Here is a 15291-nt window from a genome sequence, read left to right on the forward strand (position 1 = left end):
CCACGTCCAGAGTTGGGCCTGGGGGTCCCTCTGTCTGCCCGCAGTGCCGGCAGGGCTGGGAAGGAGAGGGGACGCGAGGGCCAAGGCAGTGCCCGAAGGGAGCCGGGAGGGGATAAGGCGGAGGGCAGTGCGCTCGTGGGAGTGTGCCGGTGCCCTGACGGCTGCTCCTCTTCCCCTCCTCTCCCGCAGGAGCACTTTCAGATGGAGAACGGGGAGGCAGGCGTGAGCGTGGAAGAGGCGCAGAAGGTAGAGGGGAGAAGGAGGCCCGTCCTGACAGGGTCAGGGAGGGGGGTGCCAGTGCTGGGGCCGTGCAGCCCAGCAGCCGCAGCAGTGGTGTGGCTGGGGAGGACCTTTCCTTTGGGCCTCGATGGCATCCGTGATGGAGGGCTGGGGCCTCTGGATTGGGAGGGGGGTGCCGGGTAGTCTGGCGGTGGGCCCTCGCCGGTGCCACGGGGGTCCTCGTCCAGCCCCTGCCCCTCCTGGAGAGGTTCCTGTTCCCCTTTCTCTCGCAGGCAGACCTCTTTCAGGGAACGGCAGGAGGAGGCACAGCAGTGCCGGAGCTTTTCAAGGTCTGTGAACCAGATCCATCAGTCCCTCGGGGAGTGTCCAGAGCTGCTGGGCAATGGCGCTACTCCCAGGACAGCCGGGTGCCTGCCACCCTGGCCCTGGCCTGACTTCCCCATGCCCTGGGTGGGGACTGACTGGGGATGCCCTTTCCACCACGGCTCCCTGCAATGTGTCCCGCTTGCCTTGCAGACGGACCAGTGGTCAGAGCTGACAAAAGCTCTGCAGGAGCAAGTTGAGGTCAAGAAGGTACTGTGGCCAGGAGGGATGGGGGCTCGACACGTTTGTGAGGTTAAAGCCCCCTCAGAGCGAGCGTGGCATGGACTCTTGACTGGGCCCTTTGCTTTTCCAGCTGCTCAGGAACAAGCTCCAGCACCTCCAGGAGAGACAGGAATGCCTGCGAGAGCCAAGAGCTTTGTGAGTGGCAACGAGTCCCTGACTGAAACCTGTGGCAGCGGGACGGGGGGGTGCTGAGCAGCTGAGGCTGGGCAGCACCCCGGCTCCCTGTTGGCCACCACCCGGGGGGTCGCCATGCCGGCCGAGGTCTCTTCTCACAGCCCAGAACCCCATGGTTTCCGTAGCAGGGGGAAGAAGGTGCAGGCAGAACCACCAGAGGAGTCGCTGCTGCAGGAGATGGTGGCCGTGCAGCTGGTAGGACAGACAAGCCCGCTGTGGGCCTTGGGGAGGGAAGGGTCTGCTCTGTGCCCGAGGAACATGAGGGCACTGGTCTCAGCGGGGACGAGGGAGGGGCTCTGAGCCCCCAAACCTCGGCCCCCTCGCACACCCCAACACATGTCCCTGCTGTGCCTTGGCCTGTAGGAGGAGCAGCTGGCGTCAAGGAGGCATGGCATCACTTCTTGGCTGAGGTGAGTTGCCGGGGGGGGGGGGCTCGCGGTGCCGTGGCTCTTCGTAGGCAGTGGGGTGCCCGTGCCAGTGGTCCCAAGGGCATTAGGCAGCTTGGGACTTCTCCGGGATGAAATGTTTCAGTATGTCTTTTCTTCCTAGCTTGGGGGGCGCGTAAGGGGGGCATTTGGGGGCCCACTGGGGAGACGGACAGTAGAGCTGGGAGAGGTGCCCGGGCCCCTCACTCCAGTCCTGAGCGGGGAGTGCTGTGCCCGGCACGGTGCATGGTCCCACGGTGGCATTTGAAGAGGGTGTTTGGAAAGAGCGGAGGCAAATTGGGCCCCTGCTCTGCCTGACCCCTCTCCTGTCCCCCAGGAGACTTCTTCTGTTCCTCGCCTTCCTCCAGATCGCCATCCTCATCGTGGTTGTGCTGAAGGGAGACATCCTTGACTGGGTCCTGCCACCAAAGCTGGCGGCCGCCTTTGGGAGCCGCCCAGCGAGGTCCCAGCTCTTCTGAGATAAAGCAGGAAAGAGAATAAAGCAGCCTGTGACTGTAGAACAAGGGTGCGACCTTGTCAATGAATGTCCGCTGACGGGTCGGAGGGAGGTGGCTGCTGCTTTCCCTTCTGCCTGTGCACACCCCGCGATGGCTCTGCCTCAGACCTGGCTCTTGCCCGATTTGGAGGCAGGAATATCCCTTTGGTCGGTGTGGGTCAGCGTTCCTGGCTACATCCCCTCCCAAGATCTTGCCCATCCACAGTCTAGTGGGGAGGGTGGGGGGTGGAGGGGTGGGGGGGGAATGTGGGAGAGACAGCCTTGATGCTGTGCTAGCACTGCTCAGTAGTAGCCAAAACACTGGTGTGTTATCAACACCTTGCTAGCTACCAACACAAAGCACAGCACCGTGAGAGATGCTTTGGGGAAAATTAACTCCCTCTCAGTCAGATCCAACACAGCAGGGGGTGTGGAGGCAGGCAGTTGCCGTGGGTGTCTGTGGCTGAGGCAGTGTCTGAAGCGGTTTGGGGCAGTTGTGGGGTATTTGATCATAAACAGCTAATAGCTGAGGAGAGCTGGGGTGCCCAGGGATGACCCCGGAATCATAGAACCATAGAATCTTCAAGGTTGGCAAAGACCTCTAAGGTCATCAAGTCCAACCGTCAACCCAACAGCACCATGTCTACTAAACCATGTCCCAAAGTGCCACGTCTACAGGTTTTCTGAACACCTCCAGGGTCAGGGATGGTGACTCCACCACCTCTCTGGGCAGCCTGTTCCAATGCCTGACCACTCTTTCGGTGAAGAAATTTTTCCTCATATCCAAGCTAAATCTCCTCTGATGCAACTTGAGACCATTCCCTCTTGTCCTTTCGCTAGTCACCTGGGAGAAGAGACCAACACCCACCCGGCTACAACCTCCTTTGAGATAGATGTAGAGAGCGATAAGGTCTCCCCTCAGCCTCCTCTGCTCCAGGCTAAAGAACCCCAGTTCCCTCAGCCGCTCCCATCAGACTTGTGCTCCAGTCCCTTCAGTGCTCCCACGAATATTTTGGGATTGGATTTATTGAAAGGGAACTCCTGGACAGACTCGGCAGGGAGGCAGTGGAAGTTCGGGTCTCCGGCAACCCTGATGAGGCGTTTGCAGGCTGCTCCTACCCTCCCCCCCCCCCCCGCCTCTAAAATCGTGAATGTGAAACCCTGTCCCTTACCGCTGGCAGCGAGGGAGGGAATCGCTCCGGTGATAAGAGAGCTGCAGGAGCAGGGGCTAATTATTCCAACTCACTCCCCTTATAACTCCCCAGCGTGGCCAGTTCGCAAACCGAATGGGAAGTGGCGGCTAACGATCGATTATCGATGCTTAAACGCCGGCACCAGTCCTCTGACAGCGGCCGTGCCTAATATGGCCGAACCGATTGGCACCATACAGGAACAGTCCCATAAAATGTCAGCCACCATTGATGCAAAAGACATGGTTTTCATGGTTCCTCTACAGGAAGGTGATAGAGCTAGATTTGCATTTACATGGGAAGGTATACAATATACCTTTACTCGTTTGCCCCAAGGATATCGGCACTCGCCTACCTTGGCGCACCACGCCCTGGCCCAAGCACTGTCAGAAATCATCCCTGAGGAGGGAGTTAAAACCTACCAATACATCGATGATATATTGGTGGGGGGGTCCGATGCCACTGCGGTGGGACAAACCCAAAAGAAAACGATCACTCACCTGGAAAGTTTAGAACTTCAGGTTCCAGCAGAAAAGATACAACTCCCCTCCCCCCGAGGTGAAGTTCCTAGGTATATGGTGGAAAGGAGGAGCGATTTCTATTCCCCCCGAAACCTTGGCTACTTTAGAACAGATAAAAATCCCAGGGGACAAAAAAAGGAACTGCAACATATCCTAGGCTTGCTGGTATTCTGGAGGAAACAGATGCCGGATTTTTCTGTCACAGCTCGTCCCCTGTAGGATTTAACGCGCAAAAAAGCTACCTGGGATTGGACTCCTACTCATGAGGAAGCCCTGAAATTACTAGTGTTTGAAGCAGGAACATATCAAGCTTTGGGTCCACTACACCCGACAGATGCGCTCCAAATTGAATGGGGTTTTGCAATTCATGGGGCATCTATACACGTGTGGCAGCGTGGGCCGGAGGGTCCGACCCGCCCCATTGCGTTTCATTCACGCGGCTTGAAAGATGCAGAAAAGCGATACTCGGTCTGGGAAAAGGGTCTTTTTGTGGTGAGTCTAGCCTTGCAGGAGGCTGAAAGAATGATACGGCAACAATCCATAATCCTGCGCGGGCCCTTTAAGGTCCTAAACCCCGTACTGGCAGGCACCCCACCCCCTGTGGCAGTTGCCCAGTGGGAAAGGGTCAGGAAGCGGTATGCCCAGCTAGAGCCTTACAGTCACGCTTAGCCAGTGGAGGAGGGAGCACCCAAAATGCTCCAAATAACACAGGAAAAATCATCCACGCCCTGATGAGGAAACCCCTTCTTCCTACATAAAGGAAGCCCCCTCATTGGAATGCCACCTGAAAAATGTGTGCTTTACTGAGGCCTCTTGGAGGAGGGAGGGGAAAGTATGGAAATACCGAGCAGCTGCTCTGCACGTTGATTCTGGGGAGCCAATTGCAACAGAAGGAGAAGGGAGCGCTCAGGTGGGGGAACTGAGAGCAGTTTGGAGTGTGGTAATGAGAGAGACAGGCAGGATGGAACCCGTACACATCTCCACTGATCCTTGTGCCGTAGTCAAGGGATGCACCGAGTGGCTCTCCTTTTGGGAACAAAAGCAGTGGGAAGTAAACCGGGTGCCCGTATGGCAGAGGAAAAAGTGGGAGGAGATATTAAATGTGGCCAAGCAAAAGCCCGTATTGGTGGGGTGGGTAGCCGCCCACCAAGGGGGGGATCACCCAGCGCGCATTCCGAACAATCAGGTGGACTCGCTCACCCGCCTGGCTGTGCTGGCGGAAGAGAGAGAAGAGGAGAAATGGGAACGCTTATTGGAGTGGCTACACGTGATACGTGGTCACTCGGGAGTCAAAGATCTTCTTAAGGAGGCTGGGAGCAGAGGATGGCCTGCTCCCCGAAAACTCCGTAGCACAGTAATTTCTGCCTGCGGCCTATGCCGGACCAGACTGGAAAAGCACCCCTGACAAGATCCTCCACTCCGTCTGAGGGATGGGAAAGGACTATGGGAAACCTGGCAGGTCGATTACATAGGGCCTTTCAAGAAATCAGAAGGGAAACAGTATGTGCTTGTTGGGGTGGAAGTAATATCGGGACTTGTTCAGGCCGAAGCAGTAGCACGGGCGACTGGGGAAAATACAGTCAAAGGGTTAAAGTTGCGGTTTAGCTTTTTACCTAAACCTAAATCGATTCAATCAGACAACGGCAGCCACTTTACTGCCGGGGTGGTCCAGGCGTGGGCAAAAACCGAGGGAATACAGTGGACATTCCATACCCCCTACTATCCCCAAGCTAACAGGAGAGATAGTAGAAAGGACCAATGGACTCCTAAAAGGCATCCTCAGGCCTCGTGGCCCTGGGTGGTCCGCAAGACTCCCGCATGCCATTGCCAGAGTAAATGGTCGATGGGGGATAAATGGATGCCCTGAACTCACTGCTTTCTGTCCAACACCCCCCTCCTTGCTCCCTGGAAAGAGGGAGAAAAAGGACCCTGTAAAACCCTTACACTCTCCAGGACGACCTGTTCTGGTGGACCTCCCAACAGCGGGGGAGGTGCCTCTGACCCTTAAAACTCCACTGAACACCTATTCATGGATAGCTGCTGATGCCCATGGAAAGGAACGCGAGATTAATACCGGGTGGATTGTCCCATCCTTTTAACCACCGATTTGAAAGAATCGGGATCTTTTCCTCTGTTCTTTCTTACAGGCGTAACTACCAGAAACATCCTCCACCGCAGAAAGTCGAAGCTGGTGCTATTTTGGGGAATTTGTACTCGTAATCTGTGTGATACAGAGAGATACATAGCCAAACCATGACTGTCAATTCTGCTCAACACCGGCAATTGTGGGTCTGGTCCTATGTTCTTTGTCTCTCCCTATGTGTTAGAGGAATCCAAGCCAAAATACCCCACGTCTGGCTTGGGAATTAGTTCAAGGTTTTGTTAGAATGTGGGCTTACCAAACTAAAGGTCTGTGGCTTACTTTACCTAGATCAGCCGAAGAAGGTTTAAGGTTTTTTATGTCACCTGTAAATCTGTCGTTTAGCTTTAATATGACTGATGCCACGTCTGTAACGTTCCTGTCACCCCGCTGGACCGTCAGGAATAACGGGCTGTATTTTCGACAACAGCCAATGATAAGGTCTGATATATATATGACGTTTGGAGTAAACCTCCAAAACAAGCCAAAAAAATGCAAAGTTATATTCAACAGTGGTGTGTAAAGCTACTAGACCATCATTTAATGTCTCTATTCCTTCTCCGATAGATAGATCAAACTCCTTATTTGCTGGCGCCAAAGGGAACACACCTGCTGGAAATGTCACTTTCAAAAACTCACCAAGAAAACCTCCTGTTGTTATTATCCATGGGATCCTCTGTTTGATCCATTGGCAAAACCTGCTTTCTGTGAAGCAAACTGTTCTACTCGATGGGACCCACAATGGTGTATCCTACTCCCGAATAAGACTCATATGACCTCTTGAGATAGAAATAATTTGATGTGGGCTTGGTCAGGAAACAAAGTGGGAGAAGTTTTTATAGAGCCCAAATTTGATCCACCTATCAGGGAAGTTGAAAACCCCTTTTTAATTGTTCTGAGAGAACCACTTGTGATTCGGGACCAGGAGATCCTCCTGAAACTTGGTTTATTGATAGTCTCAGAACTCTAATTCGAGATATGTGCACGTGCTGGGGATATCCTTCAAAGGGATGGCGAAATAGCGACAAAACTTGTAATACCACTCTTCCCAGAAGTCGCAATTTTTTTAAACAAGAACGGCGTGGAGTACCCTTTACTCATTATCCCCTACAAGGGACGCCTTTAAACACCAAACCTATTATATGTGCTATCAATTATATGGATCAATATACCTGTAAAACTAGCATATGTCCAGCCCCACTGGGACTAGCATGGGGGTGCTCCAATGGAAAATTTTACTCTCACTTAACACGGGAATATCACGCCGGCCTGAGCTGTGGATTAGCTATCCCTTCTTTGTGTCCATCTCGTGTTTTTCATCTTATAGCACCTTCCCGGCGATCGCGTGGAGAAGCGGAAGTAATCCAAAGGCTCGTCCCGATGGGGCGATTAATGGAGTCCAAACTCCCAGTTATTATACTGCTGCACAACTAACTGCGTTAATGTTTGAGAATATTTTTACCCCTTATGTAACCTTGAAACGACACCAGTTTGTCCTAGAAAATATTACCTGGCAGGTACGTCTTTTAAGTAACTGGACACGATATGCTTTTGGAGCATTAAACTTACAGGTCCAACAGGTATCAAAGATAACCCTTCAGAATCGTCTAGCGCAGTTCTTCAGTTTCAAACACAGCCCCACCTCCGGTTCTCCGAACCCTTGCCGAGTCTGAAGCGTTCACGTCCACAGGCCTGGCTCTGACAGCTCTGGGCAAGCTCTGCTTACAGCTCTTTATGAATTCTGACAGCACATCAATGTAGCCAAAGGTGGTGTGGGCTGTAAAAACAGCTCCACACCTGGGTTTGGAGCATCCCACTCCACGACAGAGGATTTGGCTTAGTAACAAAACGGTGAACCTTACCCTGCTTTAGCAGCTTCTTTAAGGCTGGTTCTTAAACCAGCTCTTTTTCCCCGTCAGTCTCTAATTTCTGAGACTCGCGCTTGCTCATTCTTTCTGTCAAAGACTTATTTTAACATCAAAATTATCAGAATGGGATAGTTTCACTTGCATCATGATTTGCTTGAAGAAATTCCGGGCTGGTAAATACCGGGTTTGGCTTCACTCACACTGCCCTAAGCACTGCCCCAACGCAGTCACACGATCCCAGAAGGTACAAGACTTCACGTGCTTCCATTAAAAAACACAAGAGCAAATATGCCCTGCAACAGTTCTGAGTGGCCTCATTATCTTTACACCTTCCCAAAAGGTTTAGTTCTGGCATTGTTGCCAAAAGAGTCGTCACTGTGCTTCTCACAACTCGCACCTTCTTTAGCAAATGCTGCTGCAGGATCTGTCGCAGCCTCTAGGGGAAGGTCCCTTTTGCTTTGATGCGTCCCGGGAAGATGCTCCTGAAGAGCTGAGTGAAGTAACCCAGCGGGAAATCAAAATTCTTAGACACAGTGTCAGGGTCTTTGGCCATGCAGAAACCATGAGTGATGCTTCACAGTGATGCTTGAACGTAATGTTAAAACTCCTCTGAGCGTACAAACTCTCTCTCTCTCTCCTCTTATGTGTACACTCCTTTATACAGACTCTTCCTGTATTCCATTCAACTCTACATTGTCACTTTCTGACTGACTCTGATTTTGAAAAGAAGTAATAGAAGCATCCGTTCCCTGCTGGGAGACATTTTTGTTTGCTAAGATAAGTTTTCTTCCCTGTGTACCTTCTCTTCAGGATAGAAGAGGGTAACTCTCTTGCCCCCTGACTATTCAGATGATCTCTAAAAAGGTAGATTCGTTAAAGGGTGGTTGACTGTTGTCGACAATGAAATGCATGTCTAAATCCCATGTAGATGGTTTCTCCACTGCACTTAACGGGAGATTAAATATAGGCAGCAGAGAGAGACCTTTCCCATTTAGTCTTGGCACAAGTAGACTAAAATACACTTTCTTTTCCCATTTCTTAACCTACCTCCTTTTGACGAACATTTGCACCCATGTCAGCTCTTGCAGAGGTTTCCTAAATGCGCCTCGTTTATCTTCGCCTCATGTAAAGGCAATTACGACTAAGCGTGGTGGGTTGACCTGGCTGGACAGCAGGTGCCACCCAAAGCCGCTCTATCACTCCCCCTCCTCGGCGGGACAGGGGAGAGAAAACATAGCAAAAGGCTCGTGGGTCGAGATAAGGGCAGGAGATCAGTCAGCAATTACTGTCACGGGCAAAACAGACTGAGCTTGGGAAAATTAATTTATTACTCATTGAACCAGAGTCGAGTAATGAGAAGCAAAACCAAATCTTAAAAACACTTTCCCCCCACCCCTCCTTCTTCCCGGACTAAACTTCACTCCTAATTTTCTCTGCCTCGTCCCCCGAGCAGTGCAGGGGGACGACGAATGGGGGTGCCGTCAGTTCATCACACGTTGTGTCTGCCCCTCCTTCCATAGGCTGAAATGGGCAAGATCTTGGGAGGGGATGTAGCCAGGAACGCTGACCCACACCGACCAAAGGGATATTCCTGCCTCCAAATCGGGCAAGAGCCAGGTCTGAGGCAGAGCCATGGCGGGGTGTGCACAGGCAGAAGGGAAAGCAGCAGCCACCTCCCTCCGACCCATCAGCTGACATTCATTGACAAGGTCGCACACTTGTTCTACAATCAGTAGAACAATCAGGGTGTTCTACACCGAGGCTGGCAAATTCTCTCACCCACAGACCCCTAGACCCTTCCAAGCCCCCTCCCTTCCTCCCTCCTCACTGCTCCCCACAACCCCCACAACCACAGCTCAATGCCGCTGCCCATGGTGTCTCCTTGCCATCAGCCAGGACTTGGAGGCAGCCAGCCTTGCACTTGGTGTCAGGCTACTGGTAGGGATTGGGGACCCTGGGTGCACGTTGGGGCTGGTCTGGGGCTCCGGGTCTGGTGGTTTGCGTACCAGGCCCACCGCCTTCCCTCTTTGGCCCAGTGAGTGGAAACTCTGGATGGCCTTCAACAGGTGCGCCCTCAGGTTGGTGTGGGGCACTGTCAGCCCCGTCGCATTTTGGCCTGGACCTTTTGTGCAGCAGCTTGTCCTGGGGTTGCATGTTGTGGGGATGCATGCTCCATGCCTTCTCAATCAGCAGCGGGCAGGGTGGCAGGCAGGCAGTGGGCACAGGGTGCTTTGCCCCCCCCCCCCCCAGCATCCCCAGGGCATCTGGGGCACTCGAGCACCAAAGTGGGCACAATGGTGTGCTCAGATACCCTGCGCTTGCTGCAACCTGCATGTTGACCACTGCTGCCCGCCTGCTGTCCCCCCTTCCACCCACCGCTGTGCGGTGCCTTTCTAGCTTCTCTCCTCCCACAGGGTTTTGAATGTTTTGCCACCGAGCACACCACTATCTTCTCCTTCCTGAGTGGCATGTTGTCCCACGGTGAGGTCTCTTTAAGTCCTGGGGGTGCAAGCTGGCGCGGGGCGCTTGGCCTATTTGCTGCCTGCCTTGCCTGATCTGGGCACCACCCGCCATAAGAAAACACCTGGTGGCAGCGGCAAGCAGGTCAAAAAGTCCTGGGGCTGTTTCCACAGAGCCTCTTCCACCATTTGGGCCATGCAGGGCAGATGACGCTAGGGGGCAGCGAGGGGGCTGGCCAGGGGACTCAGCAGTGGGATCTGGAGGGCTCAGCAGGGGACTCTCTGGAGGACTCCTGGGGGACCCTTCTGAGACTTACCCTCTAGGCAACCCTTCAGTGGACTCTCTATAGGGCTGTCCTTTGAAGTCTCCATAGGAGCGTCTCCTGAGAAAGCTCCCCAGGAATCTCTGGCAGCCGGGTGAGGAGGACCGCCTCCATCCTTGCCTGTTTCCTCTTGGGGTCTGGCAAGGAAGATGTTGCCACCCCCTGCCAGGAGGGGTCGGTGTCCTCCAGCATCGCTGCCGCCATTCAGTCCTTGGGACAATTGCCCTCTGCCTTGTACTCCAAGAAGTTGGGGAGCTGGTTGCAGAAGGCAGTGCTTCAGAAATGTCAGGGACATTGGCCATGTCGGGGACTATGATTAGTAATTGATAGTGTGGATGCATTAGTCAAGTCACCTTGTACGACTGAAGCATATAAGAACCCTGTGTAAAGGCACATTTAGGGTGCCCCAATTGGGCTGGGACATAGTCTCTCTCTGAGACCCCCCCGGAGCCCCGCACCCCCGCAAATTCAGTCCCTCATTTTCTGTAGAAAATGCACTCTCCAAAACTTTATCCAGCTTTGAAATAGAAGAGTCATTCACAGATGGTACCTCTACATAGTTATTAGAAATGTCCTTTTTAGCTTGGCATTTATCTGTAATATCTAGAGATGCAAGTTTTTAAAAATACATTCAGTGGCTGATTTTATAGAAGAAGCTTGTCCTAATTTCGCTCTCAGGAGATCCTTTGATGTACAAAGTATTTTCTTTTGAAATCAGTTCAGGTTCTTTTGATCTTCTTGGTTTGTCTTTGTCTCTACTGTCTTCAGACTCACACTGCCCAAGGAATGAATCTGCAGTGTCCAAGGATTTTTTCCTGACCTTGTGCTGACCATTGATTTTGGGATGTGTATTATCAGCTTTTGTTATAATACTTTCAGCAACTTCTTTGGTAGGAATAGCTTCAGAATCTGGCATGCTGTGACCAGTATCCCACCTAAGCTGAGATACCTCTGAGGTGCAAACTTCATGAGAACCATCTGCCAGGGCAGAGCCAGTGTTCTTGAGTCTCAACTATGGCCTGTTCAGGAATGTGAATACATTGTATTTACTCTAAACTCGAAGAGGGAAATCCTAACTATAAGCTAGCTTCTTTCATCCACCTCTCTACTTATGTATGTGTTTAAATACATACATTTGCCTTTCTGAGTGTGGGTGGCATATATCACTGGGCCCAAATATCTGTTTGTCTGTTTGTATGTGTTTGTCTTATGTTTTATGTTTATATATCTATACACTTTGATTTAAGATACCTTATAGTAAGTTAGTGTGAATCTTGTCATCTTCAAATCTGTAATTAAGTTACTGGTTTTATCATAATATAATATTACTAAATTACTTGTAAATCTTTAAAATTAGTCAGTCATTAAGGGCTGCCTCATACTATTAAGAAACTCTGAATTGACTAAATCGTAACTGTGTCAAACACCTTTCATTCGCGACAGCAAGTAAGACAATGATAAACTTGTATGAAATCTTGTTTTAATCAGAGTATACTCATTTGAGCTTATGTCCTCTGTCAAGCTGTTCAACTGGCTGTGAGAGATTCTAAGATTATTTCCTGAGGAACTGGCAGCAAAGCTATAGGCATCTACGATTAAAGCATAGAAGTTAACACACAAACTAACTACTATCTTTAGTAGAAAACTGCTGTTTGCAAGATTTCTACATTAGATGTTAAACAGGATCATTTTGAGTTCTATGCTCTATCCCCATTTTACACATCACCACACTCACCCTCCCCCCAAATATACTTTATGAAGCTTATGAAGTAGTATGTCAGCTGAACTTCTCTAAATTGACATCATCTCATCTTAAGATGAGGCTTTGGGCAACATGGTCTAGTGGAGGGTGTCCCTGCCCACAGTAGGGGGGAGTGGAACTAGATGATCTTTAAGGTCCCTTCCAACCCAAACCATTCTATGATTCTATGATTCTATGATTCTATGACATGTGCTCATATGTCAGCTCAGCTCTGCAAGTTATAATGGGATAATAGCACAAACTGTTATGATGAAATTTGTGGTGTGTGTTTTCTTGGTGTTTCACATTATAATGCTCCCCAATAGTGAATACAAAACTACAAACTGAATATTAGATAATGGTCTTCCTACAATCACTATCCTTTTCAGAGCAATAACTCATCCTTACACCATCTGTGGCCTTAATTTCTCCTCTTTCTTAATATATCCAGATACAGAGAACAGATATATAGCAATGTACACAAGTGCAGCAGTTTAAGGCCAAGCAGTGAAAGGTAATAAATGACATGGAGAATTTCAGGTTTGACAGAAATGAATTATACAAATAGTAATCTTTTCCTAGCACAGAATGAAAAACACTTGACAAGAAGAAGCATTTAATGACTGTAAATATTTTCTGAACACATTTGGTATTTGTTATTACCTGATCTAAAAAAGTACATAAGCTTGCTGATTGGGAACTGTTTTGCTATCAGAAAAGTCTATTGAGGCATCATTCATTTGATACCAAAGTCCATTACCAGCCCACAAATGAAAACAATGATATCTTTAGATGAGTTGCATGCTTTCCAAATGATATCGCAGGTAGAACACAAGAGAACAAAACATACCAAAACAATTCAAACAAAACATAGAATGCCACCTTTTCCCCTAAGAACAATGGCTACCAGTAACATTTTATTTTCTTTACAGCTCCTCTGGCCACCTTTATGCCTTCCGGCGGTTGGCCCAGCTCCTTTCCAGGGGATCGTGGGAAGGGCGGTGGATGGGGCCCAGGTATATGATGAGGCCCCTCACCAGGGCGCTCATTCTGCTGCTGTGCGCTTCTGGTGTCAGTGCTCTGCTGTTCCGTCAGTCAATGGCAGCTTTTGAGCTGGCTCAGCTCTCTGGGCAAATGTGTTTTTGACATTTGTGGAAGCAGAGGTGTCTGAAGTAAGAGCTTCAGGACTAATCAAGTTTAACCAGCATACAGTGTAGGAAGTACACTTGTATGCAGCTTTTTTTTGTTGGGTTGTATTGTGTGTGAGTTTTTTGTTTGGTGGTTTTTTTGGGGGTTTGGTTTTGGTTTTTTTTCCCCAGGTCAATAATTTTGTATTGAGTGTTCAGGTGTTTGCAAGATGATTTAATAATTTTTTTTTTTTTATTCTAGGTGCATTGTGTTTGACTGGAGTTCCTGACTTTATTGAAGATGGAACCTTGTTTTTTTCACCAGTTTTTCTGTATATTGTGTAAGCTGCTGATATTACCTCCCTTAATAGACCTGATGGTGAGATTATTTATCAGAGGTTAGGGTGAGCATCTCGTATGCATCTGTGTATGGAGTTTTAGCATTTTTCAAGAAAGCAGTAGGGATGTAAGGCATAGCATCTTTTGGGGTACAGGACAGCTCATTGTTTTTCCCAATCACCCATGGAGTACCGTGTTGTTACTAGAACCTTTGCAGCTTGTGGCAGGCTCTTCATAGATCATAAGTGTCAGGACTTTGCTTATTTTTGTGGGCCTGTAGCAGAGCCCAGAGTTTGCAGGGAAGATGGGAGTTGCCTGCAGAATGCAGGGCACAGCTCAGAAGAGCGGCTGACTCAGGGGGTTCGGGGGTGCAAATACAGGGAAGGAGCTGTCAGGAAGGAGTGGGATTCCTTCCCTGAGAGTTCAGGAGAAGAGGAGTTTCAAAAGTTTTGGCACTGCGGGATGGCTGGGAAAGGGAGAGGGTTCATCAGCCTTTCTCAGGTTTGTTTTGCAGTTGGATTTGGTTGTTGATGAGGTCTGTTCTGTTTTAGCTTCTCCATAGCTGATGGGAGGTAACAACACTCATGAGAGAGCCAGTGTAAACCATCTGGCCCTCTGCATCACAGTGTGCAGGCCTGAACGTCAGAAGAGTCTCATCTCATAAAGCATGAGGTACATTAAAATACACCCTCCTGAACTCTGAGGTCTCTGCTTCTCTGTGCCTTTTACTTTCTTCATTCCCTGACTTAATTTTGTATTCATAGCTTTGCTGTCCATCTAGATGTCACAGTCATTGTTAGAGACATCGGCTAGGCACTTAGTTCCAGCACAGGTTTGTGCTCTGGAGTTTCTTGGAGAAGAGGATATGTATTATTTGTGCTCCTAACAATCTCCAGCCAGGGATCTTTCTTTTATTGCAGTCCCAGGCCCGCAAGATTTTTCTCTATTCCAGTTTTACCTTTTTCCTTAAGTGTGCAATGAGGTTTGCTCTAGTATCAGTCACGGCAGTTTTTGTTCTTGTTCTTGTTGATGTGTTGTGTTTTAAGAACGAGTTTCTGTAGTCTTAAGGTGTCATTTTTAGATCTTTGAGTCACCATGTCACAATTACTGTGTTTTTTTCATAGGCTGATATTTTGGGTTTGCATGGCAAGGTTTTGGTAGCGGGGGGGGGGGGTCTATAGGGGTGGCTTCTGTGAGAAGCTGCTAGAAGCTTTCCCTGTGTCTGATAGAGCCAATGCCAGCCGGCTCTAAGATGGACCCACCGCTGGCCAAGGCCGAGCCAATCAGCACCTCTGTGATAACATATTTAAGAAGGAAAACAAAACAGTTAGAGAGAGCTTTTGCAGCTGGAGAGAGGAGTGAGAAGATGTCAGAAACTCTGCAGACACCCAGGTCAGTGCAGCAGGAGGGGGAGGAGGTGCTCCAGGCACCAGAGCAGAGATCCCCCTGCAGCCCGTGGTGAAAACCATGGTGAAGCAGGCTGTCCCCCCTGCAGCCCATGGAGGAAGGATGAGGGGGTATAGAGCTTCCACCTGCAGCCTGTGGAGGACCCCACGCTGGAGCAGGTGAAGGCACCTGAAGGAGGCTGTGGCCCGTGGAAGCCCGTGCTGGAGCAAGCTCCTGGCAGGACCTGTGGACCCGT

At 50.1% G+C, this 15291-nt stretch overlaps 1 protein-coding gene across 3 annotated transcripts; it reads left to right on the forward strand.

Annotated features, from left to right (window-relative positions):
• Nucleotides 1–585: 585 nt before the first annotated feature.
• Nucleotides 586–1935, forward strand: LOC129200918 (uncharacterized). Of its 3 annotated transcripts, XM_054812170.1 has the most exons (5): nt 586–813; nt 917–981; nt 1146–1215; nt 1384–1430; nt 1783–1935. In XM_054812170.1, exons 1-5 carry the CDS (start codon nt 682–684, stop codon nt 1922–1924), a joined length of 456 nt encoding a protein of 151 aa, XP_054668145.1. In that variant the 5' UTR covers nt 586–681; the 3' UTR covers nt 1925–1935. The 3 variants fall into 3 exon arrangements, with proteins under 3 accessions (XP_054668145.1, XP_054668144.1, XP_054668142.1); XM_054812169.1 differs by having other exon boundaries at nt 586–981; XM_054812167.1 differs by having other exon boundaries at nt 586–981; nt 1146–1430.
• Nucleotides 1936–15291: the final 13356 nt, after the last annotated feature.

The sequence above is a fragment of the Grus americana genome, unplaced genomic scaffold (assembly GCF_028858705.1).
Source record: "Grus americana isolate bGruAme1 unplaced genomic scaffold, bGruAme1.mat scaffold_686, whole genome shotgun sequence".
In the NCBI taxonomy this organism is placed as follows: domain Eukaryota; kingdom Metazoa; phylum Chordata; class Aves; order Gruiformes; family Gruidae; genus Grus; species Grus americana.